Source organism: Zonotrichia albicollis, chromosome 22, assembly GCF_047830755.1.
Source record: "Zonotrichia albicollis isolate bZonAlb1 chromosome 22, bZonAlb1.hap1, whole genome shotgun sequence".
Classification (NCBI taxonomy): Eukaryota; Metazoa; Chordata; class Aves; order Passeriformes; family Passerellidae; genus Zonotrichia; species Zonotrichia albicollis.
The window spans coordinates 8,442,288-8,466,690 of NC_133840.1; the positions used below are offsets into that span (position 1 = coordinate 8,442,288).

Here is a 24,403-nt window from a genome sequence, read left to right on the forward strand (position 1 = left end):
GGAACCTACCAATCCATGAGATGGAGCTGTGTGAAAACTAATGAAATTTAAAACCATAAGTGTTTGCATTTTCAGTTTGTTTATGTTTGTAATTTGTGTTTTCAGTTCGAGTGGCTTGGTGAGAGATCAAATATTAGTTAAAGTATCCTGCAAATTAGTGAGTTTCATTTTTGTCTAACTTTTTTTGTCTTTTTACTGAAAAATGGTGTGCCTAGAGGTCTTATGAGTGCATGTGGAGTAGTACGTGAGTTTGGAAAGTGGGAGGAAAGAGGTTTAACTTGCAGGGAAAACTCTGCTCATGAGACCTCAATCAGTGACTTGTTAGAGGTGGTGAATTTCCCATAAGGGGCAGAAGTAAGAGCTGTTAAGTGACATCAGGCAGAGTGCTCAGAAGAGACAGTGGGTAATCAGCTGGTCAATGGAAATGTTCAAATAGCAGCACTTATGCCAGAGTGATCCTCCCTGGGATCCTCCCTTTGCTTCCTGTGGCTCCGCTGTTGCCAGGGGGAGGGGGAAGTGGTGGTGTTGTCTTTTCCACCACAGGAGTCAGAGATAATTAAAGGTGGTAGAGCAGGAGAAAGTGGGGAGAATTGATTTACAAAGCAGAGTAAACAGTAGATGCCGAGAACTTTGAGACTGCAAATATTGATATAGCTCAATGGGAGGAGTCGTTGGGACTCTCCAGGACTACTGTGAGTGTTTTTGTTTTAGCAAAATGAGCTGTTGAGGGATGCCAACAACGCCAGCCTGCAGAGGAGACTGCAAGGCAGGGGAAATGACCTTGGGCTGTATGTCCTCTCGGGGATGGTGTATTTTGCTGAGATGCTCCAGGCAAGAGGGCTTAGATAGTGGTAGTTATGTGCCGGCTGGCAGGGGGGCCAGGGGAGTGTCCAGTGACTTCAGTAACTTTTTGATCAATTAACAAATGATTTCTGAATTCGGGATTGCGAAGGCAGTGGTCTTGGACAGGGGAACTCATTTTATAGGGGGAGCCTTCAAGGGATTATGGCTGCTTTGAGACTTCAGTGGGATCTCCATAGCCGTGGCACCCTGAGAATTCAGGGCAATTAGAACAGATTAATGGAGAAATAAAGAAACATCTTCAGAAGCTAGTGATAGAAACGAAGATGCCATGGGGGTGGCTTTTGCCATTAGCTTTGGCAAGAATAAGGGCCACTCAGAGAAGATATTCAATTATCTCCCTTTCAATTGATGTTTGTAATTCCTTACCTCTTTAATTCTCAACATGGTGCAGGGGAGGGGGGGTGTGTGGAAATAAGTGATGTGTATTTAAAACAATATGTGGCCAGCATCCTGTCTCTTGTGAAATCTCATTGACAGGAAGCCCAGCTAGCACAGATGCTGCCTCTGGACTTTGCTGTTCATAGCATCGAACCAGGGATTTAGTCCTAGTTAAGGAGTAGAATGAAGCACCCCTGGTGGTGAAGTGGCGTGGACCTTTCCAGGTGTTACTGACCACAGAAACAACAACCATCGAGACAGCTGAACACAGGTGAGAGTACTCTTCTGCCTCCTTTTATGACATAGACCTCTGGTGTTTGTGGGTTAATTTTCCTGGCAATTACAATTAGATGAGTGAAGATACAGCTCCTAACGCTTGAGCTGTGTTTCTGATTTATCACCTTTCAAACTCTTTGGTATTTCGGAGGGGGCTGGGGATGGTGTTTATGTATTTACAAATCCAATGACAATCCTCATTAAGAGCTGCAAAACATGAAGCCATTTTGATCCCAGGCAGATGGCAACTAAATGAAGTTTAATTAAAGAATGAGAGCTTTGATTCAAATAATTTTTTAAAAATGTAGTGCACCACGACGCTAAAGAACAGCATAAACAGCATCTGTGCTTTTATTCAGAAGACTGAATGCATTTTTGAGGAATCCCTTTGCAACATCTTTCAGAGCAGTCCCAGGTTGAGAGATGCAGCTCGGCGGGCAGCATGGCCAGAGGGTATCTCCACAGGATCTTATTTCCTCTGGCTTTAGGGAAAGGCTCGAAAAGTAATGATGCAGTCAAGAGTGAGGTCTTGCTTCCCTCTTTGGGTAGTTTTGGGGTTTTTTTAAATGTTTATTTTTATTTTTGGAGAGTTCAGCTGTTGCCAAAGTAAGACTATGTCTTAGCAGCAAAGAAGAATGCAGTTTTGGACTGTTTTCCAGCAGTCATTACAACCCATTCCTTCCTGCAGTATCCAGACCCTTCCAGCAGTGCACAAGCAAGCATGGCTGCACAGATATTACCTGTAGATCTTTGTAGCCTACACAGCTTAAAGCAAGTTGCTTATCCAAGGCTAAAGCTTATGGAATGGAGGCTGAAGGGTTGTGAGAGACTCCATCCCAGTTGTGGCAAGGCTTGGCTGCCCTGGAAACTCCCAGGCAGCTCCATCCAGGGTTCAGTGCTGCCCTTGAGGACAACCCTGCTGGGGCAGATGTGTGCTGTCTTTACCAACAATTCTGAGGGTGAAGGCATGGGTGTTAACGGCTTTGAAAAGGGTCTTAATGTCTCTACCAACTTCAAGCAGCAGGACTGTTGCAAAGCCCAGACAGCCTGACTCCTGAAACAGTCAAGTGGGTCTGCACAAGCTTGAGTTTCTGAATTTTGGGGAAAAATGACAGATTCAAGGAGGCATATATGGTAGATGGTTCAAGAAGGTTGTATCTTCCTAATACCTCGGCCAATAGGGAAAGGAAGAAGGCGCTGGGAGTTTAGGATAAAAGGAGGCTGTGCCCTCCAAGACCTCAAGTGAGAAAGCGCCCAAGGCCTCTCTCCCTTTATTTGAATAAAGTTGCAGGACACCTCTGTCTCCTTTATGGACACTGGCTTCATGGAGAAGCAGCCAATGGAGTACCAAAGTCTTTTGTTCAATGCACAGCCCAGCTGTCTCACGCTCAGATTTACAGGTGTTGCTGCCTGCCCCTTGTGAGAAACAACTGCTCACTTTTGAAAATTTTAAAAATACAAATAAAAAATACAACAAAAAGACCAAATAAGGAAAAATTACAGCACTGGGAGTCCTCTCCCATGACTACCAGCCACATGGCTCATCTTCAAAATGGATGCTCCGCTTTTTATATCTCTAGCCCTTCCTAGAGCCTTGTAAGTCAACTCCTTCCTTGCCATCCAGTGGTGGAGGTCACTTTCTTACATTCTGATTAGGTAATCTTGTGTTCCATATAAGTTATTGTTTCTGATTCTCTCTGTTCACTGGTTCCCTGTCCTCAGATAATATCTATATAAGGTTGTGTTTGCCTCATTTCAAGGTCTTCTGGAGCAGCTCTACACAATGTATGGATTATGTTTTGTGCACATTGACTGTTAGTGCACTGTCGCAGACATCTTTTCATGAAAATCCTTTCCTTAGGATTTTTTCCTCCTGAGAAGCTGAGAGGCCTCAGGAACAAAATGTAAACAATGATTATCTGCTGCTGTGGAATGCAACAGGTGGATCTGTGATTGGCCCATCTTGGATGTTTGTAGTTAATGGCAAATCACAGCCCAGCTGGCTCAGACAGAGAATCTGAGACAACTGCCTTTGTTATCATTCGTTTCTATTCTTAGCTTAGCTAGCCTTCTGATGAAACCTTTTCTTCTATTCTTTTAATATAGTTTTAATGTAATATATATATCATAAAATAATAAATCAAGGCTTTTGAAACATGGAGTCAGATCCTTCATCTCTTCCCTCATCCAAAAACCCCTGTGAACACCTTCACAGTGTACCTTTTATTTTCCATTATTAAACTTTGATATTCAGGCACTCCAGTTATTTCTGTCGCTTTTTTTTTTGCCACACAACTCCTGGCTAGTCCGGTTCAAAAGCTGCATTCGTCAGATGCAATGCAACAAGTGGCGCCCGAACAGGGACACTGATATTCAGGGTATTGTCAGGATTGGATCATCAGTAGGTTGTCCCTCCAGAGGTGTTAGACTATGGTGGACTAGAGGTGACAGGAAGTCGAGCTTGCCTCAACCAAAGAGGTGAGGATTCCTGTGACGGACTGCAGATGAGCTGGAGGGATGGGGGGAACATTGGCCCATTGCTGAATCGGAGGGAGTGAAATGTTTTTGAGCATGTCTAACCAGCAGAGGGATATATATATGGATGGTTAAAATTACTTTTGGCTAATCATAGGAAGGAAGTCCGGAAATGTGCACTAAAAGCGATTTTGAAGTGCGTCTTCTGTAATTTCCCCAGTTCCTCGGCTACTAACAACTTTACGTTGATCTCTGGGACTCAGTGGGAACAAAACTTTACAAAAAGAGACTCCACGACACCTCACATGCCCTTTCCTTCCACATGATCTTAGCCACTCCCACCTCTATCCAAACTGAGACAGCGCTGTCCCCTACTCTTTGTCCCTTGGTCCCTATGAGTAAGACACGAGATGGAACCCACCACGAGGTGCGAATGAGCTACCGTCCTTCTGCTATCTTGTGTCCTCCTACTCCTTCTTCTCTGTCGGTCCAGGATGGTAATGGTCACACCACCTGGACCCACCAGACTCTCCCCTTCCTGCCACTCCACCTCTTCCTCCCTCCTCCTCTTCCAGAAACGGCCATTCTCTTACATCCTCCTAAACTGCCATCTTAACAAGAACACCATCCTACAAAATGGCGTCACCAACATGGGCAGCAACAAAGCCAAGACTGAGATCCAAGCACTGACACCATCATGTGAAAAAGAAAATTAGCAAGACAACATCACCATTCTGTCTATCAGCTTCATAAATCCACCACCTGAAGCTCTTCAGATATTACTAGGCAATACCTAGCGGCAACTATATCTTTTCAGTCTTTATAATTTACCAACTTCAGCCAATAACATCCTGGCATCAGCGACATCAACACCGCTCTATATTGAAGAATACAATTATTGTCTCAATAAAATAATTAGATTTTTAGATTAGCTTAACAACCAAAAAGTTTTATTACAAGTGTCAGGTAGAGGAAGTGTCTTCATATTTTAAGCTTTGAGTGATTTAATTGAGCTGTATAAATTTGATAGTATTTTATTTATAGTGTTTAAATTTTGATTTAAATATAGATAATTGTGTATGTTTCAACAAATTGAATAGTTGTTTTGTCCAGTTTTCAATTTAAGAAATGTAAATAGTTCATTTTATACACTGCGCTTATCAATTTTTATATGATTTTGATTACACAAAGTGCAACAGTTATACCTTCTGTTTTATCTTAGTTATCACTTAGTATAACTTTAGTAACAAGCTAGCAAAGTAGTTCTAGTTCTTATTTCTCATTTTACAGTTAGAGTCCATAGATTTACTTAACATACTTTAAAGTAGTTAAGTTTATCCTATAGTGTTATCAAACCTTGCAATTATTTAATCAATTGTTTTCAGCATTTGTAAAGCAATTACTTAAACACATTTTTATACAATTTCTTGTATGAAAATTGTGGTTTTCATTTCCCTCCAAATGTTTATTTTATTCAGTATTTCTGTTGTAGTGGTGTAGTTCTTGTCTGTCTTCTTAATACAACTTAATGATTTTATTTATCTTTTAATTTAATGTTGGATATAATTGTTAATTAGTTGTATATACTCCCTAAGATTTTAACCTTAATCACTTTCCAAAACCAAATTATTATTTTAACCCATTGAATAATTACCACATTTCATTCTTAACTCAAAAATATCAGCAGTTTACAATTGGCAGTAGCTATAAAAATACTTCTCATCATTAATACCAGTTTCCCTGTTGTGGATTTTCACCAATACTTTTACAAATATGACACATTATCCAGTAAAACAGTTTAAAAGGTAAAGGTTGACTAAGGCAACTGTTCTTGTTGATTAAAATAGAATTGTTACCATAGGTTATAGTAGTGATTGCATTTATGTTAGGTTACCTGTTAAAAATTTGATTTACTTGACAATAATTATACCAAGATTTGTTTTTGTTAAAAGAGTTATTTATGCTAGTCTTGTTAAATTTAAGTTGTTTGACAAAAGCTACTATAGAAGACCTTCAGATCTTTTAAAATTTTTTTAAAGAAAAACTAAAAGGGAGAGATGTGGCACTCCACCCTGGAAAAGATGGGCTGTAGGTGAGCCACAGAAGGAAAGAATATTAGGCCCTGGGAGGCAAGAAGCTAAGACAGGAAACATCTAGTTAACTTAGGGAGAGAAGAGAGGAATGATGGGAACAGTTATGTAGATTAAGTCATTCCATATAAAGTTATGTTCTGAACCCTGCCCTGCGATTGGGTAATCTTGTGCTCCATATAAGGTATTGTTTCGGATGGTCTCTGTTCATTGGTTCCCTGCCCTCAGATAATGTCTATGTAAGGTTGTGTTTGCCTCATTTCGAGGTCTTCTGGAGCAGCTCTACACAGTATACAGATTATGTTTTGTTGCACATTGATTGTCGGTGCACCTTTTATTTTCCATTATTAAATGTGATTTTCAGGCATTCCAGTTGTTCCTGTCCCTCTGTCTGCTGCCTAGGATGCCCTGCAGGGCCCTCTAAGCCTGCTGGTGGCTGGGACCTCTCCTGCTCTGCCAGCTTGTGTACAACCCTTTTGGCTTTGATTTTAGAGATGCTGGGTCCCTGGCTGGTGTGGCTGGAGGAAAACTTGTGAATCACAAAGTGCTGCAACAGTGTCTGTACAAGCCTGCAATGGCAGTGCTATGAAGTTCTATATGTCTAATTTAATAAACAACAAAATTGAATTTAGCAGCAATTTTAATTGAGCAGCAATTCTTTATATAAATGAATACAATCAAGTATGTTAAATATAATCAAGCATATACCTGGAATCATCCCAACTTTGTTCATTCCAAGACCAATTCTATTTTGGGATCTTGCTTATCTCAATACTACATCCTGTGTCCTTTCATATGTCACATCTGCAAAGGGGCCCACCTGCTTTGTAACACTAATCACATATACTTTTCCTTTATTTTATATTGATATAGTTACAACTTGGTTAGCACGAATCGTATGCATTTATCACAAGCAGCAGTGATCAGAGACATGAAGAATTACTCAGCAGCCATGAATGATTTTAATATCCCTGTTAACCAGTATGCTCTTTGAAGCATCTCACCACACAAATTTGCCAGATTTTCAAAGTGGCAGCTTCTTTTTTAGCTTGAAGAAGATGCCCCTAGGGGTCCCTATGGCATATTACTAATGCCTGCAGTTTTGGATAGCATGTTAAATTGAGGGGCTTTATTTGTGAACTTTGGAAAAATGCGTATTTACTGTCACTGTAACCCTCTGGCACAAAAGGTAAATTATTTTAAAATGTTTTCCTCTTTTTTTAGAAGAGCTACAGTACACAAGCCAGTTACATGAAAACCTCTCTCAATCTGTTGTTGAAGCCCAGCTGGCTAACTAGTAGAAATAGAAAAGCAAATTGATTCTAAATACTTTAAATCAAGGAATTTTGATCAAAACATTTTCTTCCAGGAGGCTCGTTCTTGAATTTTAAATCTAGAAAGAATATGAAGATTAATTAGTCCGGTGTTTTATATATATTATACTTGGTTCAAGAATCTGACAGCAAAACTCCATGGAGGCTGTGTATTACACTGAACATTTTTTCTAGAAGTAATTTCTTAATTTCCAGGCTCTGAACTGATGCAGCAATTATTATGGTAATATATTACACTTGTTAATTACTCCATCTGCTAAAAACATATAAGTTACTTCTAGTCTGAACATTGATTCAGCATACAGCAAACATTTTTGATAGATTTAGAAGTCTTAAAAAACCTATTTTTTCAGTCAGTCATCTTGCAATCACGCTGGATAAACACTATTCCATATAAAGTGTGACTTCAGTTAACTTTATCCAGCTTCATAGTTCACGTTGCTGGAGGAGGTTACAGAGAGTGTGTTGGGAGGAAAGGGTAAAAACTGAAAAGTTTGATGAGGAGGAGAGAATGGTTCTGATCAAAGTGATTTTGCAGCTGGGAATGCAAGAAATGTTGGTGCGAGAAAACTCCATTTATCATGCTTAAAGTTGCTTATCCTCTGTCAAAAACATGCAAACCCTTTTGTTTTTGAGAGGCAGGCAGTAAGCACCCCTCCAATTGTCTGCTAGAGTGAACTAACCCAAACAGAGCCTGTGTCCCCATGTGTGTTCCACAAGGTGTTATTAGCAAGGTAATGAAATAAACCCACTCTTTGCATTTCAGCTGTGGTTTGATGGTTACCCTTGGTTACTTGTATGTGTTGATTCACACAGAGGGATACAGAAGAGTGGGAAGCATCCTGACCTGGAGAAATACCAAATTTCCACTCTTCTGAGGATCCATGTCATAGCAGTAACGATCTTACCTGCAGGAAGCAGCTGGTACATATAAATCTCAAAATGAATCATGATTGTGATTTGTAATCAAAAGGCATCTTCTCCACCCTCAGAACAATCCATGCCTGCAGAGCAACAGTCTGGACACAACCTGTGAATGATGTCCTGGCAGTGGGCTTCCATTTTGTGGGCAAGTAAACTCCTCTGGTGGATTTGCTTGAGTAACTTTTGAGCAGGGTGTACGTATGACATCTAAATCTGTATGAAAGGCTCAGTATCAGCTGTGTGTGCAGTAAGGTGCAACTGGAAGATGCCAGTATGAAAATATGGTGGAGCATGAAGTTATGGATGCCTTCTGCTGAAAACGCCATGTAAATGAAGCCCCAAACTGCCTTTCCAATCAGCATTTTGCTAATGCACAAAAACGTAATCTTGTTTTCAGTGGTACCTATAGGGCATTATTGATCAAAATGCTTAGGCAGCGCCACAAACTGAAAATCAATCCTAAACAGCCCTATCCCATTCCACGGTGTGGTGGTTTGACCAGGAAGAAGTGGGAATTCTGGGATGCTGTGGTCAAACCAATGGATGTTCGAGAGTTTGATACTGGCACCTGGTGTAGCCAGTGGGGTTTGGACACACCTCCGAGAATACACAGGGGTTAAAAAGCAGAGGTCTGCCCCTGGCAGGCTCTCTTGGGACGTCGAAGCGAAGAGGTCAGATCTCCCTCCCCTGTCCAGCCGCTGCTGCTGGGCGGGGGAGGGGCAGCCACGTGGTAGGCCCGGGGCCTGGACAGAGATGGGGGGTGAGGAGGCCCTCGAGGATGGAAGGGTGGAAGATCCCAGGGAGTCAGCACTCGGGCAGCCATCACCCCCCCCCCCCCCCAGGAGGGAGAGAGAGAGCTGGCGACACCGAATGTGATAGCAGCCGGCCCAGGAGGAGAAGGGGGGGGAAGAGTGCCCGGCCGGAGCGGCAGCGTGTGTGGGAGTGCCGCAGCTCCGGGACAGACAGAGACTGAAAGTTTTAACCCCTTTCTTTCATGATTGGGGCCTTGCAAAAATGCTAATCCTCCTCGAAGCTGAATAAGAAGGGAGATAAGAGATGAGATGAGACAAGGACCTGGCCCGAAGAACGTGGAGATGATTGAATGGGGAGAGATGATTTGGAGTGGCCTTTTGGCTGGACTTTTCTTGTGGCCATGGACTCAGTTGTTCCTGTGACACAGACTGCACTTAGGGGGAAGCAGTGGCTCAGAACCAGGAGGGTTCATCGTGAGGACCCCCCGGCCCCAGGGGGTTGGAAAAATATGGGGGGGACAGATGTCCCAAAGCAGAGACTGTGCCTTTTTGGAGTGAGACAAGGCATCCTTGAAAGACAACCCTAAAAGCAGCTCTGGCCATGCGCAGTGGTGAGAGCACTGGGCATGGAAGGAAGATGTCACAAGCGGCAAAAGGACTTTTTTCCGGGCGGTGCCGAAGTGACAGGGAAGCACACGAGGTTTCAGTGTGTTTCCAGGGGAAGCCTATGGAACAAGAAGGACTCCTTTCCTCTTCATGAACTGAAGTTTGAGTATACTAAAGTGTGGTGCCAGGCTGGGCAGTTGGTGATTTGGGAGAATGTATCGGATTGAGAAAGTCAGGTACTGGGGAGGAGGAAAGTGGTTTTTTTGTAAGGTTTTCAATTTTTTTCTTTTCCTTATAGTTTTTCCCTATTTTCCTGTAGTTTAGGTAATAAAGTGTTCTTTATGTTTAAGCTAAAGCCTGTTTTGCTTATTCCTGGTCACATCTCACAGCAGACACCAGGGTGAGGGCATTTTCATGGGGGCACTGGCTCTGTGCCAGGCTCAAACCATGACACACGGTTAGCTACTGACGCGACCCCTAACGCTGGAGCCATATCCCATATCACCGGCGGGTGGTCTCAGGTTATGTTTAAGGGAGTTCGCCCCATCCACATTCAGGAATTGCTGATGATGCTGTGCGCCAGGTTACTCATTAATCCGAAAGCAATCCTGGTGCATTCTTCTGTTTGAAGTTTGGTAAGCTCCCGTGGCTCTTTGCCCTCAGGGCAAACAGGAAAGAGAGATAGGGATAGGGGAATTGACGAGCTAAGCATGTTCAGAGCCAACAATGTCAAACTGACCCTAAGAGCCTTGCCAAGCCATGGGGACCAAGCCAAGTACACCGGGAATTGGCCATAATAGGATAGGAGTTCAAAGTTTAAGGAGGAAGACTCATCAGGAGACCCCTGCCCATGATGAAGGCACCCGGAACGACCACCAAGATGATCCTCAAAAGAGATGTCCCCGCCCACGCTCTGCCTACACCACGCCCCTTATGAATATGCATGCAAAGACATGATTACGTATGTGATATGATGTAACCCTGCATCCAAAACTGTATAAAAGGCCTGCTTTGTTACGGGATACTCAGAAATCCCTTTTGTGATTTCTCCGACGCGTCGCAATAAAATACCTCCTGCCTATGTTGACTTCAGCTGAGTCTCTTAGGCAGTTATTCTCGCCTTTTGGGGCAAAATTCGGCATCATAAACAACAAGGGAACTGACAGATTGATATAGTAAATAGTTGTGGCTGCTTAGAAAGATTTGGTGTCCTTTGTGCTGAAGTTCTGCACCAGCAGCTATGCCTTCCCCTGCACAGGGTCTGCAAAAAGGAACCATCCAAGTACTTCAGGGTGAAACTACTGCTTTCAGCTCAGGTGGCAACGATTTCTAACCTTTTTAAGGTTTTGAAGTGTTTTGGTGGTTGGGATTTAGGATTTGTGTTTCTAGGCTGCTGCAGAATGCTTCTGTCTCCCACAATGTAAATGATGAGGACAGTTATGTCCAGCTGAACAGTGACGAGGAACCACAAAAGCCATGATCTCTTGAATCACTCAGAACAGCTGTTTAGGGTACTCTGGTCAGTTTGCAGCTGGGTATTTGATTTGCATAAGTCCACAGCCTTCAGTGATGGTACAAGAATGGCCGAAGCATATCCTGCAGGGACCTTTTCCAGCTTTTGACATTGATTCTCTAGATGGATTTCTTGCTATCTATTACAACTAGGAGGAAGCTAAATGCTTCAATTTCTTTACAAATGAGATTTACTTACAGATGCAGTGTTTCGTAGTTACTCTTGACCAACTCTAAAACACACTGTGAACATTTTGAAAATACATCAGCAGTTTTTGGAGTCTACCGCTGTAAATAATGTTATTTATAAATGTCGTAGTTTGATTTAAAATTTCTTGGGTTTTGCTGCAGTATTTTCAATGGGGATCAAATTATGAAGCGTAGCATTTTCCTTTGAATGGAAAAATTTCCATCCATGTTTACTATGTTGAACCTAAATTCAAAGAAAAGGAATAGTGATGTCAGACAAAACATTTGACTCTTTTGAACCAGGAAAAAAAAATCTCATAGATAAGCATTCACTATGCTTAACGTGAAAACAAAAGAAACGACTGGTTTACTATGAAGGTCATGATTAACACTGAGTAAGGCTCCCTGCTGGTGGAGGTTGTTGCTGCCATCGTTGGTTCTGGAGAGCAGCTCTGTGTGTCCAGCGTGGCGCTCTGAGCGAACAGGGGGATGTACGGAGGCGCCGGTACGCTCGGGGCAGCGGTCGCGGCCGCAGGGAGGGCGCGGTGGGCCTGCCCGGCCCGAGCCCCTGGCGCGCTGCCCGGCGGGAGCGGCCGCTCTGAGTGAACAGAGGGATGTACGGAGGCGCCGGTACCCTCAGGGCAGCGGTCGCGGCCGCAGGGAGGGCGCGGTGGGCCTGCCCGGCCCGTGCCCCTGGCGCGCTGCCCGGCGGGAGCTCCGGCCCTCAGCCTGCGCTTCCCGGCGGCCCCCGCGAGCGCCTGCGCCGCCGCGGCTGCGCCAGCCAATCATCCCCCGCCCGGCTCGGCGCTGGGCTCGGCAGGAGGAGCGGGGTTGCTCGGTAGCGCCGAGAGCCCGCGGGAAAACCCCCGTTGCCCCGGCGCTGCTCCCGTAGCCGTGCGGCGTCTCCAGCCAGAGGAACCGGGCTGCCTGGCGCAGGTGAGTGGAGGCGGGCCTGGGAACGGCGGGGTGGGGCGAGGGACGAGGCGTGACGCGCCGTGCCGGAGGCTGCGGCGCTGTGAGGGGCTGAGGGCGGCTCGGCGGTCGCAGCCGCGGCTCGCTCGGGGGGTGCGCTCGTTCCGGCGCGGGCAGGAGGGGGCGCTGCCGCCCCGCCGCCGCCTCCCATTGGCTGGCGGGGCGGCGCGGCGCGCGCATGCCCGAGCGCTGCGCGTGGCGGCGGCCGTCGGGCGCGGAGGGGAAGGGGCGGAGCGGAGCGAGGGCTGGACATGGCAGTGGTGGAAGCTGGCCCGGCCTGCTGGTGGTGAGGGGGATTTCTCCGGCTAACCCACCCACCCTTGTAAACAGCTGTGGTATTTTTATACAGTAAGTATTGCTTAGTGTTACTAACATAACAACGTGATATGCACGCCGGAAGTAATTTGCATAGTATGAACTCATGGTTATTAGATGGTTTGTGCTGCGCATTTGTCTCCCCAATTTGGGGGCTGTCGGGGTGATATAAAATTTTGATAGCCAAATTGAATTTTATTTTTATATCTTTTATTTTAAAGAAAGCTAGCAAGTGGTGCTGGGTACCTGGGAGTCACTGCTCCACTAATGGCGCGCACCACTTACAATTTTGACAAAGTATATATACTGTTTATAAGTCTACAAAGCATTTTCCAGTGTGCTTGTGTTAGTCTGAATCAGCAAATATCAATAAGCTGGGATCAGCAATTTCATCTTCCCAGGTGGTCATTAGCTTCTTGTCCTTCTTGTGGTCATCTGGAGGGAGGCCTTTCACTGGTGTTTTCTACATAATTTTAGTCTGGTACAAATGCACCAACTTTTTGTTATAGAGAAACATTTAGTCACTTTGGCGCAATATCCCTTAGCTGTACCACAACTTCCTCTGTTTTATTCTTAGCATCAGTTGTTTGGCTACTTCATTTCTTCCTTCCCATCCTGTTTGTAAATGGGGGTCACACTGGCCAGCTTCCAGTCACCTGGAACCTTACCAGTGAGCCAGGACTGTCGGTAAAGGATGGAGAGCAGCTTTGCAAACTTGTCTGCCAGCTGCCTCATCACCTAAGGGTGGATCCCATCTGGGCCCATGAACATCCAAGATTTATAAACATCCAAGTGGCTTAGCAGTTCTCTGACGGCCTCCTCCTGCATAACAGGGGATCATTCTGCTCCTTGACACCATCTACCAACCCAGGAGGACAGTTGTCCTGAGGGTGAGCCATCTTCCCACTAAAAACTGAGGCAAAGGCGGCGTTGAGCACTTCGGCCTTTTCTTTATCTGCAGTTACTAAGTTTTCTTCTGCATCTAGTAGAGAGCAAAGATTGGTCTTACCCTTTATTTTGCTATTAATATTTATGCAAAAATATATTCTTTCAGCCTTTCCTCGTAGGTGAGTTGTTCCATCCCTCTAATCATCTTAGTGGTGAGTTGGTGAATAAGGACTTTACACTTAGAATTGTAAAGCAGGTATGTTATTACCAGGTGGGACACGTGGGGCATATTTTCTCCATACATGTGTACCTGTGGAGACAGGTTTCAGGTTTAAATACACATTGATCTCCCACCCTCGCCCACACCTCCCTTCCCACCCATTCCCTGCCCATTCTGCCTCCTTGTACTTCATATTATAGTCTTCTGTGGTGCCGTGCCCTCTGGGGGTCCTGGGCAAGGGTCTTCTTGATGAAGTAGGATCTTCTTCCTCGGTGTTTGTTGCTTCATTTCCTCTGCATAAGTGCAATGGAAGTTTGACTTTCTCCCAGGTCACTTTGTCCTGGCCAAAGCCAGGAGCCTGGTCCTGGCTGATTTGGGTTCTGCTTTAGAACAGAACTCAACGGTACTTGTTTCAACAATACCTGAGTCTTCCTTTACTGGGTTTTCTTGTCTTTATGGTCTTTACATAGCAATTACATTATTTTGTGTTATATTACAAGTTGTTTCTACATAACAGGTTGCGCTCCTGTTAAAAATTTCATTCTGTACTTTTTGCACACTTGCTAACTAATCTGTATGTATTTCTGTTTTCTCCACCTTGAGTCGCCAGTTTTTTTTTTTTTTGTAGTCTTGTTTTACCCAAGGTTTGGTATGTGAAATGCTTGAAAGAAACATCTGCATGGTGACTATTTCATGAGTGCAGCTGCCCCTGCCAGCTAGTCATGTAGCTGAGTTGTTTGTGTACAAATCTTTCAGTCAGTATCTCACAATGTGGAACAACATTTAGGCTCCTTTTGTAAATATATCTCGTATTTTTTTCTGTTTATTTAACTTAAACTCTGCCTTTAAGATAACAAAATACAATTAAGCATTTGAAAGGAAACAGTAACTAAAGTAAAAAAAATAGACTTGGAATTCTGTTATGTAAATTAGATAGCGTAAAAGTTTGTCTTCTAAGCAACCTAGCATAGGGGGCCCTAGGGACAGCTGAGGTACAATTTTTCCTTATCCATCAGCACATGAAACCTGTTCATAGAAGTTTGATTGAAGCTTGTGTTTCTCTGAAAATATTGTATATTTGTAATTTTCTAGCACATTCCCAGAATCTGGCTTGTTGAGTAAACTTTTATTTTTGGTCCCTGGACTTTTTTATCTGGGTGGAGAGACCCTCGTAATAGGATTGACCAATGTTCTTCCTTTAATATGAGGAAAAAAGCATGTAATTAGTTCAATGGAAATCAGTGTTCTGGTTCATTTGGTTCAATGTAATAATAAGAATAAGGGAGAGAGCTGCAGAAGGACTGAAGTTGTGGTAAATAGGTATGATTTGTACAGACAAAACTGAAACAGTAATCAATATTGATTCAGTGGCTAATATTTGGAAATAATAAAACAGTTAAAAAGTGTAATGCCAAGAAAGAAAGGGAGAGGAGGAGTTCCACCCCCCACCCCCTTTCCTGCAGATGTTCAAGGCAGAAAAAAGCAAGAGATAACAGTTATTAAAAATTAACAGGAAGAAAGGAAAATCTGGTTGGGTCCCAGGAAAATGCTAGCTATAAGAGATTTATTGCTTTGATGCTTAAATATAATATTATGTTAGTTTTGGCTTGCATTATACTGGCTTGGTGTGCTTATGTAACCCAAGGGTGAGTTGAAGGACATTGGGGAAGAGAGCCTTCATCAGAGACAACCCCCAAAAAGTGGTGCGACCACCAAAAAGAGTGGTGGAGCATGGACAGTAAAAGTGGTGATGAGGGTGGAGGTAGAAGTGTGATGAATCAAAAATGGGAGAGTTGGCATTGACATATGGCATATAAGGGGGAGTTTTAGCTTGAAAAGCTTGTCCGTGAGGTGGCAGGGGTGCAAGGATCCTGCACTCCATACCCCATGTGGTTATTTTTTTTTGCTTGTGCGCTATTATTGAAACCAAATTATCCCTTATTTTAACCAAATTATATTGCCAATATTTCAAGCGTATCTGAAGTGACCAAGTGGTGGTGGGATGATTGGTTTCCCAGTCAGTGCCCTGATGTGTGCTGTGGTGGGCAGCAGTCGTCCAATGAGAACACAGGGTGCATGAAGCCACCATGCAAAGGTGCCCGCTTTGGACACCTGCTGTAAACTGACCAGATTATTTTTTTTTTTACCCCAAGGTGATGGAATGTGAATGGATGCTTAGTGTTGGATTAGCTCTTTGTGAGAAAAATTGTAAAAGTTTTGTTTGTCTTTAAATCTGAGTCTTTTGTTTGCTGTACATGACCATTGTACTATAGAAATACGAAGTAACAGCTTGCAGTGATGAGGACAGCAATTTCTCTCTTTGAAAAATGTGCCAGTAGAGTTTAGGTTAAATTAATTCACTTCTTAAATATTCTGTGTATTGATGGATACACAGAACTAAAGTAATTCTTAGTGAAGCTGATCATCGTGTTGACTAAGTAAATAAAATTACACTGGTAAAGAGAGGAATTATCAGATGGTGAGGTGTGCTGTGATTAATATTTCATTTTGTTTACGTGATTCCCATGTAATTTATGAATGCCTAGGTGCTGCACTAGAACACTTCAAATAGCAGCTGCTGGAATTGTGTTTTATTCTTTTAATTGCTATTGATAGTATCAGAGGTCATGTAGGCTGAATAAAAAGTCACTATGCTCACTACCATAAAATTACCCAGAAAAAAATGGAATTAGTTATCCTTGGTTTTGGGAAGGTCTCAGCTGTGTGATGAATTCTCCCCCCTGCCTCATCCTCCTCTACCAAAATGCTGCTGGTTTCTTGTGCTGAATCAGTGCTGTTGGATGTGCTGGAACTGCACAATGCCCGTTCTGTAAGAACTGGAACACAGCCAACCTGGCTGTGCCAACTTCTACCAGTTCCCTGAGTGGTCAGTATGACTCTGGGGTCTCCAACCACCAGGGACCAGCAAAAAGACCCCAAAAGGACAGGAAAATGCATGCATAAAGGGTAGAAAAAATATGTTAATAATTTGGGGGAAAATATTACCGTAGGTATATTTTAAATTTAGATATATATATACGTGTATATACTGATCTGGAACTAATTCTAGTACCTTTCCAAACTCCCTATAAATAATTATCACCATGCCAAGCAAAGTAGCTATTTTAATCTGTGCCTCTCTACTGTAAAAACTATGTTAGGGACAATCTCCAGATAAGAAAATAAACCTAGGGGCCAGAAAGGTATTAAAAACTCAAAAAAGTCTGGGGACCAGAGATACATGAAGACTTCCACCCAGAGAGACGTTATCAATTTAAGCAATATGGCTACTGACTGCTTTATTCCAATACAGAATAAGTACAACCAAAATGCAAGCAATACAAGGTTTTTCCACTCAAGCCCCACGTTGGGCGCCAAAAAATGTATTTGTCCTGGTTTAGCGCAAATATGGGAGGAAGCTGCAAAAAGGTTCCTCCAGAAAGCAAACCCTCCCTGTTCAGGTAAAGATTTCTTAGGGGAAAAGTGGAAAAAATGGTTTATTTAACAAGCAAAGTATTCACAAGCATAAAAAATCAATAGTATTAAACAGTAAAACCTCTCAATGTTCTGAAGAGATGGCAAATTCAGAAAGTCCTTGTCATGAGGGGTAGCTCAGCTTGCTCAATCTCTTATCAGTTCCTCCTGTGCTGGAAAGTGCCCTGGTGGGCCACAGGTGTGAGCTCCCAGTGTTCTTCTGGGTTTTCAGTCCACAGCAGGTTTGAACAGTTCCAGGAAAAAGAAAAGCCACTATTGGTGATAAAGAGAGAGATGGGGACTCAGTTTGATGGTCAAAGAGTCCAAGTTTATTGTGGGATACAAATGCTTATAAAGTATTTTAGAAAAATGTGCTCTTAGAAGCTGCTGAAACTTCATTCTCATGTATCAGTCTTGTATAAACAATTCTGCCAACAGAAGCATAAACAAATCTTGATTATTACTTATGTTTTAAATAAGTTGAAAATCTTCTGAATGATTTCTACAGAAAGAAGGGGTGCTGAAATTTAGTAATTAATTTTAACACCTTACTTGAGACTACTCAGCTTTGAGTTAATCCTACAATTGAAAACTATGCAAATAGGAATGTTACATTTTGGTTATTGATGCTGTAATCTTCAAGGCTGTGATTTTGGGACAGGGTGATGATTGTTTTGAGCTAGGCTATCATAGTTATAAGGGAAGGTTGTTCTCATACCTGTGGCATAATTATACTTTGCAATTTGTTTGTTAATGCCAGTGTTTGTTGCTGTGTTTATTTAGACATGCTACAAAAGAAAAATCAGTGTAAATTCAGCTAATGAATTAAAATGCATTTTTCTGGGCACAGATAGTTTGTGGCCTGATCATGATACAACATTTTATCTTCTGTTTAGCTCCAGCTTTGGGTGAAACAGGAGGAAGCATGAAAGAAGAGCATGCACTTTCTCCTGTTAATTTACTTATTTGTTTAGTTGCATGTGTGCGGTGGGTTATGTTCAATGGGATTTTGAATTTATTTTTTTCTTTGCTTGCATAAGAGGGGTTTTAATTTTTTTTCACTGTTGTATGTATCTGTAAAGGTTTTTTCCTTTCATTTTACAGGAAGAAAATGGCTGAAATTCTTGGATCAACATCCATCCATGATGAGGAATCCTTGGAAACTAGAATGGTGGTTACATTCCTCATGTCAGGACTTGAGTCAATGGTTAGTAGAGAAATTAAGTTTTGGCATCATAAATGTGTCTTGCTATTTGCAGAATTACATCAGTATATTGCTTCCCACTTGGCAGCAGGGGAGGTGGATTGTTGTATTTGTAATATGTGTTGTCCAACCAGCTGTAATTGTATCTTTGGTTGTGATAATCATGTTGTCAGTAATCTTGTTGTGGTGTGGTCGTTTTAAAAATTATTTTGTCGAATAAATGTCAAATATTTGTTGATAGCTTTGGTACAGTGTGGTTGAAAGGCAAGAGTATGTTCTGGTCTTTGTCATGTGTAGTGTAGAGTGAATAAATGGTTTTGAGGCTAATGCCTTGTCTTCAGCTGCTGTAGAAAGTCTACAAAACTTGTTCAGGAAATACTTCTTTTTATTGGCATATCATCTGTTTTTCAGAAGTTATTATATTGTGTGATGGGGTTTATGGTTGGCTAGGGCTGTGAGTGGAAATGCCTGTCCCACTTCCTTGAAATTGAGGCAGTGTCCAAGATTTGTTTATTTAAAATTGGGGTTTTTCAATGATAAGCAAGAGTTTTCTTATTGGCAATGAAGCTTTGAGAGGAATGATTATGAGACAATATATTGCAAGTCTTTTATCCCATTGCCTCTTAAAGTCTTTTTGTTACTTTCCCCTCCCATGCTGAACTGTTGGTGTTTTTATAGATGGTAACAAACTCTGATTTAGTTCCTAGGAGAGACTGACCTTCTGTGATTACTACTTGGTAATCTCACCCGTTTTTTTGGGATCCATGTTCTCTCCGGAGGCTTCCTGCCTTAATTCTTGCCAGAAATTTCTCCTGGCAGAACATATGTAGGTGTTTGCAGGGATGGTGCAATCCTTCCATTCAGGGGGCATTCACCTGGGGCTGGGCCCAGCAGACAGGGCAGGGCAGGCCACAGGGAGCCATCCTGCTTGCAACCACACCTTTCTGAGCAGAAGATGGTGTGTGAGAAGTGTGCTGCGAATATACAAAACCTCTGTGTGCTTTGTTGAAGATGGAGTAAGACACTCAGTATGATTAATGTAGAAGTGGTAATTGAACATGGATTAATGTCATAAATAATTTCAATTAAAAACAATGCAATCTCTGAGTCTATACAAGGTCTTAATTTGCTAATGAATCTACAATGCTTTTAAGATTTCTGATGAAAAGCATTCCAGATGTGTAAATTGTGCTTTGCTACTGGCTGATGTTAGGTTGCTCACAGTATCTTCTGAAGGGTGGATGCTGGCAGCAGTGCAATAATTGTTTTGCATGATATCACATACATTTTTATTAATTGTATCTTAACTATGATAATAAAAGCGTTTTTTTTTTCTTTTTATAGTGTAAAGAACTTTCCAAATCCAAGGCAGAAATTGCCTGTATTGGTGTATTTGCAAGAAATGTTTTTGTTGTTGGAACTGAGAGAGGAAAAGCCTTTGTCAACTCTAGGGAAGATTTTAAGATGGATTTTATGGAATACTGTAAGTTTCAATGTTTTATTTTTTGTATGTCACAATCTGCATAATGTATATTGTAAAATAATAATTTTGGCAGCAAAATTGTCTGTCATGGCTGCATGCTATAATTATGTTGGCTAATGCAAATCAAGCTGTAAAGTGAGCATTAACAGTGATCTTGTTTATAGTGTTATTTCTACAATGGCTGGAAATGTTCATGTTTTCTTAGATAATATGAAAACCAGTACAATAAGAAATATTAGATGGTCCGCCCTTACAATGCATCCTGTATTTCCTAGTGTGTGTGTTAATTTTGCCTTGTATCCTCTTCTCCAAACATTGTTTCCACTCAGGAAGACTGAGGAGGGCAGTGAACAGGTAGAGAAATACTTCTGTCAACTCAAGTGGTCCTGGTTCTTGAGATCACTTCATGCCTTACTAAAGCAGATGCACAGTTTTGATAAGACAGTATCTTTTCATGGAGCTATTTTATATCCCTTTTATTTAGTAGACAGAAGTACTCATCTGTAAATTGAAATTACATCTGCATTACTTTTCTACTGCTTTAAGTACATATAGGGTGTGGTTTTTGTTTAATTTCATTTTTACAGTAAAACTGTGCAACTTTTGTGTTCAAAGAACTTGATACATTGATTCATTCATACAGGACAGTATTTTTACTGGATAGGTTTCAAAGGTTCAGTGATGATTTAGAGGAGCATTGATGCCCTCATTTGGGAAGGTGTTGGTGGTGGATACTGCCTAATAAATAACAAAATTACTTGCCTAGAGAAAGAGAAGATGGAGGTCAGAGGTAGGGTATGATAGAAGAATCAGTCTGAGGAGGAGTTTAAAAAACTGTCAAGTTGTTGTTGTCAAGTTAAATATGCTTGGAAAGCAACTGCATTTACTGTGTAACAGAAAGACTTATTCCCAAAAATGCTTTTGTTGCTACATGAAATTTTCTTGGAGGCTCTGTCTCAAGATCAGTTGTTTGTGGTAGGTGTCTTAGTTTGAAAAAGACAGGTGTCTGTTAAGGAAGGCAAGAGCCCTCCCTTGAAATGGAAAATGTAACCCTTCTCCCTCTGAATTATTCTAATTTTGAAATTAAAGGGTTGTCAGGCAAAGATATGGGAATAGGAATAACAGTTCTTTACCAGGAAAATTAAAATACAAATGCAACAGTACAAACAAAAACACACCACTGCCAGAGTGAGAGCAGTCCCTGCCCCCTGTGTGTCAGGGAGGTGTCCCAGCCCCATCCATGGGGGCTCAGCCCTCCTGCAGTGCCAGCTGTGGCTCTGCTGCAGCAGGGATCCTGCACAAGGGGGGAGTTTTCCTCTGCAGCTCCAGGGCTGCTGCAGATGGGCCTGGGCTCCCTCTGGCCATGCAGGGCAGCAGAAAGCTGCTCCTCTGGCAATGCAGGGGGCAAAGGCTGCTGTGCTGTGCCAGGCTCAGATTGGATCCAGGGAGGAATGCTTGGCTCCTCCCCTGGGCGGAGCATCTCCCCATGGGATGCTGGGATTGGATCAGCCCTGCAGGGACACTCAGTGGCCATGGACAGCAGAGATCTCCTGGAGGGAGGGTTGGCTGTGGGAGAGATAAAGAAAAAACTGCCCATGGACAGCAGAGAACTGCCCCAGCTCTGACAGATGGGGATAGAACACACACACCCAGCCAGATCTTGCAGCCTAAGACAATTGGGCTCTGTTTTTTTCTTTTTGTCCTACTGGTATGAACAGTGACTTTCTGTGCACATATTTACTCCAAGGAAAGTCAACACAATGTTGGGTTGTAACAGATAGCTGATATCAAAATGTAGAATTGTAACTTGATAGCAGAATCAAGTATAAGGTGAATCATTTTCTTTTTCCTTATTTTTTCATTTTTTACCGGGACAATCTTCGTATATTGTTGTTAGTGAAAACTGCTGTCTGAGTACTGGGGAGGGAGTTCAGCTTTTCACCTGATTGCTATTTTTTTGTTTTGCTTTTGTTGCCTAACGTCCTAGGTATTATGTTTTATTGCCAGTACTGTGGTGACATGGGCCCTGATATACCAGGGACTTTGTGTACTGGACACACCTATTAGTAGGGAATCAGAAATTATGGGGATTTGCTGTTTGATCTCCTGGCTAGATTTCTGTTTCAGATTTTGTACTGTGGGAAGCACTGGCTTCTCATCCATGCTTGTATTTGGCTGTATGAGATATTTCTCTAAATGCATGCCTGTGTTTAAATCCTACATCAGTTTTGATAATCCTCACCTTTTGCTTTCCTCCAGTTACAAGATGCTCTTGGGCTATGTTTTTGTGCTGTCAGGCTGATAGGACTAAAGAATATTAACTTTGAAAACAGTGTTTCCATTATGATTCTTGCAGAACATTGTGGCGTAGATCTGTGTGAACAAAGCCAATATTGTCAGTTGTGGCTTTCATGATTTCACTAAGTGCACATCTCCCACGGTTTCAGGGGACTCTTGATGCTGGAAGTAGTTTTCTTTTGTCCCTGAGAACAATGTTGATAATTCCAGAAAACATTACTTCAGAGCAACAATTTTTAGGAATAATAGCATTACATATTCCTGATGATGCTGATTCCATCACTGGCTTTGGCAGCTTTGAGGTCTTGATGAAGTTTGTAGTATATCATTTGCTCTAAAATGTAAAGCTGTGGAGGCAACAGTTCCTTGTTGCATTGTTTCTTCAGTTGAGTATGAAAGCAAGGAATAGGCAATGGTAGTTGAGATTTTAGTAGGTGTTTTATAAAAATCCAGGAAGGACACAGGTCTTTGTATATTTAACAAGCGAGACTTGAGTCCTTCTTTTTACTTTAGGACTTATAAAGGCTTCTAGGAGATTCTTACCTTGCTGTTAGAATTAAACCTTTAAAAATTCATCTGTGATGTGAGTCAGTGGAACACATCTGTGCTGACAATAGTGAGAATTATCTCTCCACTTGTGAGTATTTTTATATTTCTTTAAATATGGAAACAGAAGTCTAGTTGCTAAGCACACCTCTGGTTATGTCTGACTCTCTGTAAGCCAGCACAGTCTTAACTTCAGTCTTTATTTCTACATTTTTCACAGTTCCTTTGTGTAATTTGAGTAGTGTATGAAGCATTTTCAGAATTTGTAGGGCTCAGGCTTCAAACCCGCTGCTTTTTTAAAATGAATGAGTACAATTTAGTGGGCTAAACTGATGAAATGTGTTTATGAGGTTTCTGAAGGAAGTAGTGTGTCACAGACATCTTTTCATAAAAATCCTTTCTTTAGGATTTTTCCCCTTTCTGAGAAGCTGTGGCCTCAGTAACAAAATGTAAACCATGGTTATCTGCTGCTGTGGAATGCAACAGGTGGATCCATGATTGGTCTCGGGTGGATGTTTGGATTTACTGACCACTCAGGGCAGAGCTGGGTCTCGCTTTCTGCTGAGACACAGACCTTTGTTATTCATTCCTTTTCTATTCTTAGCTTAGCTAGCCTTCTGAGAACTTTCTCTTCTATTTCTTTTCAGTATAGTCATAATGTAATATATACCATAAAATAATGAATCAAGCCTTCTGAACATGAGGTCAACATTCTCGTCTCTCTCTTCATCGTGCAACCCTTGTGACCACGGTCACAGTAGTGTGTGCACTTTTTAGTGGTGTAGAACTGATAAAAATAATAGTGGTTCAGTGAAAGCAGCACTGGAGTTCGGTTTCTTGTGGCTTTCATTCATGATGACCCTGACCCACATGGGTTCGCTAATGCCTTGCTATTGGAATATGAATCCCAATATAACCAGTTAGATTGTGCCTGGGTCAGTGTGACCCTCGCTGCTGAGCCAAAGGCGGCTTCTGTGGTGCTTTACCCCAGAGATACCTTGGCTGCTGGAGATTGCAGCAGGGCACTGGTGCAAGTCCAGGCTTGTCAGGAACTCCATTTACCTCAGGAGAGAGAGCTTCTGGCGATGGTGAAGAGAAAAAAGGAGAGGATTCTGCTGGAGGGTTATATCCAGATGTTTATTCCATGGTTACAGAGGTCTGAACCGGGGCAACTGCTCCAACCAGAATGGAGGCCGCATGGTCTGATTTACCTTTTAAGCTCGGGGACAGGGGAAGGGGAGGGGACAGGTGAGCCACCAACCAGGTGGAAGGGGCAGGGTCTCAAGGGACTAGGGACACCTATCCAATGTCCCCCAGGCCTGAGGGACCAATCACACGACGCCTTGCTGGAATCTTAAGCCTGATTGACAGGGCACACTCAGCAAGGGGCGAGGGGGAAGGGAGAAAGTATAGGCACACATGAGAAAGGACCCGGAAGTTTAAAACAGGACATTGCAACACACCGCAACACCTTGCTGCAGGGCAAGGATTGTTGGAAAAAGAAATGAAATTTAGCAAAATGTTTCATTACAGTTTAGTTATGAGTTGTGTGTGTGAATTGGTTTGTTAAAAATAGTTTTGTAGCCGTTGATAGTATGTGTTG

At 42.5% G+C, this 24,403-nt stretch overlaps 1 protein-coding gene and 1 long non-coding RNA gene across 11 annotated transcripts in view; both read left to right on the forward strand.

The window, feature by feature from the left end:
* Positions 1-556: 556 nt before the first annotated feature.
* LOC141731398 (uncharacterized) lies at positions 557-10,048 on the forward strand. Of its 2 annotated transcripts, none has more exons than XR_012583475.1 (3): positions 557-692; positions 1,342-1,513; positions 4,569-10,048. It is a non-coding gene; the product is annotated as an uncharacterized LOC141731398 (long non-coding RNA). The 2 variants fall into 2 exon arrangements; XR_012583474.1 differs by having other exon boundaries at positions 680-788.
* A 2,114-nt stretch (positions 10,049-12,162) lies between these two features.
* Positions 12,163-24,403, forward strand: part of GTF2I (general transcription factor IIi) — a 74,978-nt gene continuing 62,737 nt past the window's right edge. For 8 of the 9 annotated variants that reach the window (XM_074556733.1, XM_074556736.1, XM_074556738.1 and 5 more), the window contains exons 1-3: positions 12,566-12,720; positions 18,374-18,476; positions 19,818-19,956. In XM_074556733.1, the coding sequence (XP_074412834.1) occupies positions 18,381-18,476; positions 19,818-19,956 (235 nt within the window). In that variant the 5' untranslated portion in view covers positions 12,566-12,720; positions 18,374-18,380. Of the gene's footprint in view, positions 12,337-12,565; positions 12,721-18,373; positions 18,477-19,817; positions 19,957-24,403 lie in introns of those variants that run through there. The other variant, XM_074556739.1, reaches the window with a different exon arrangement.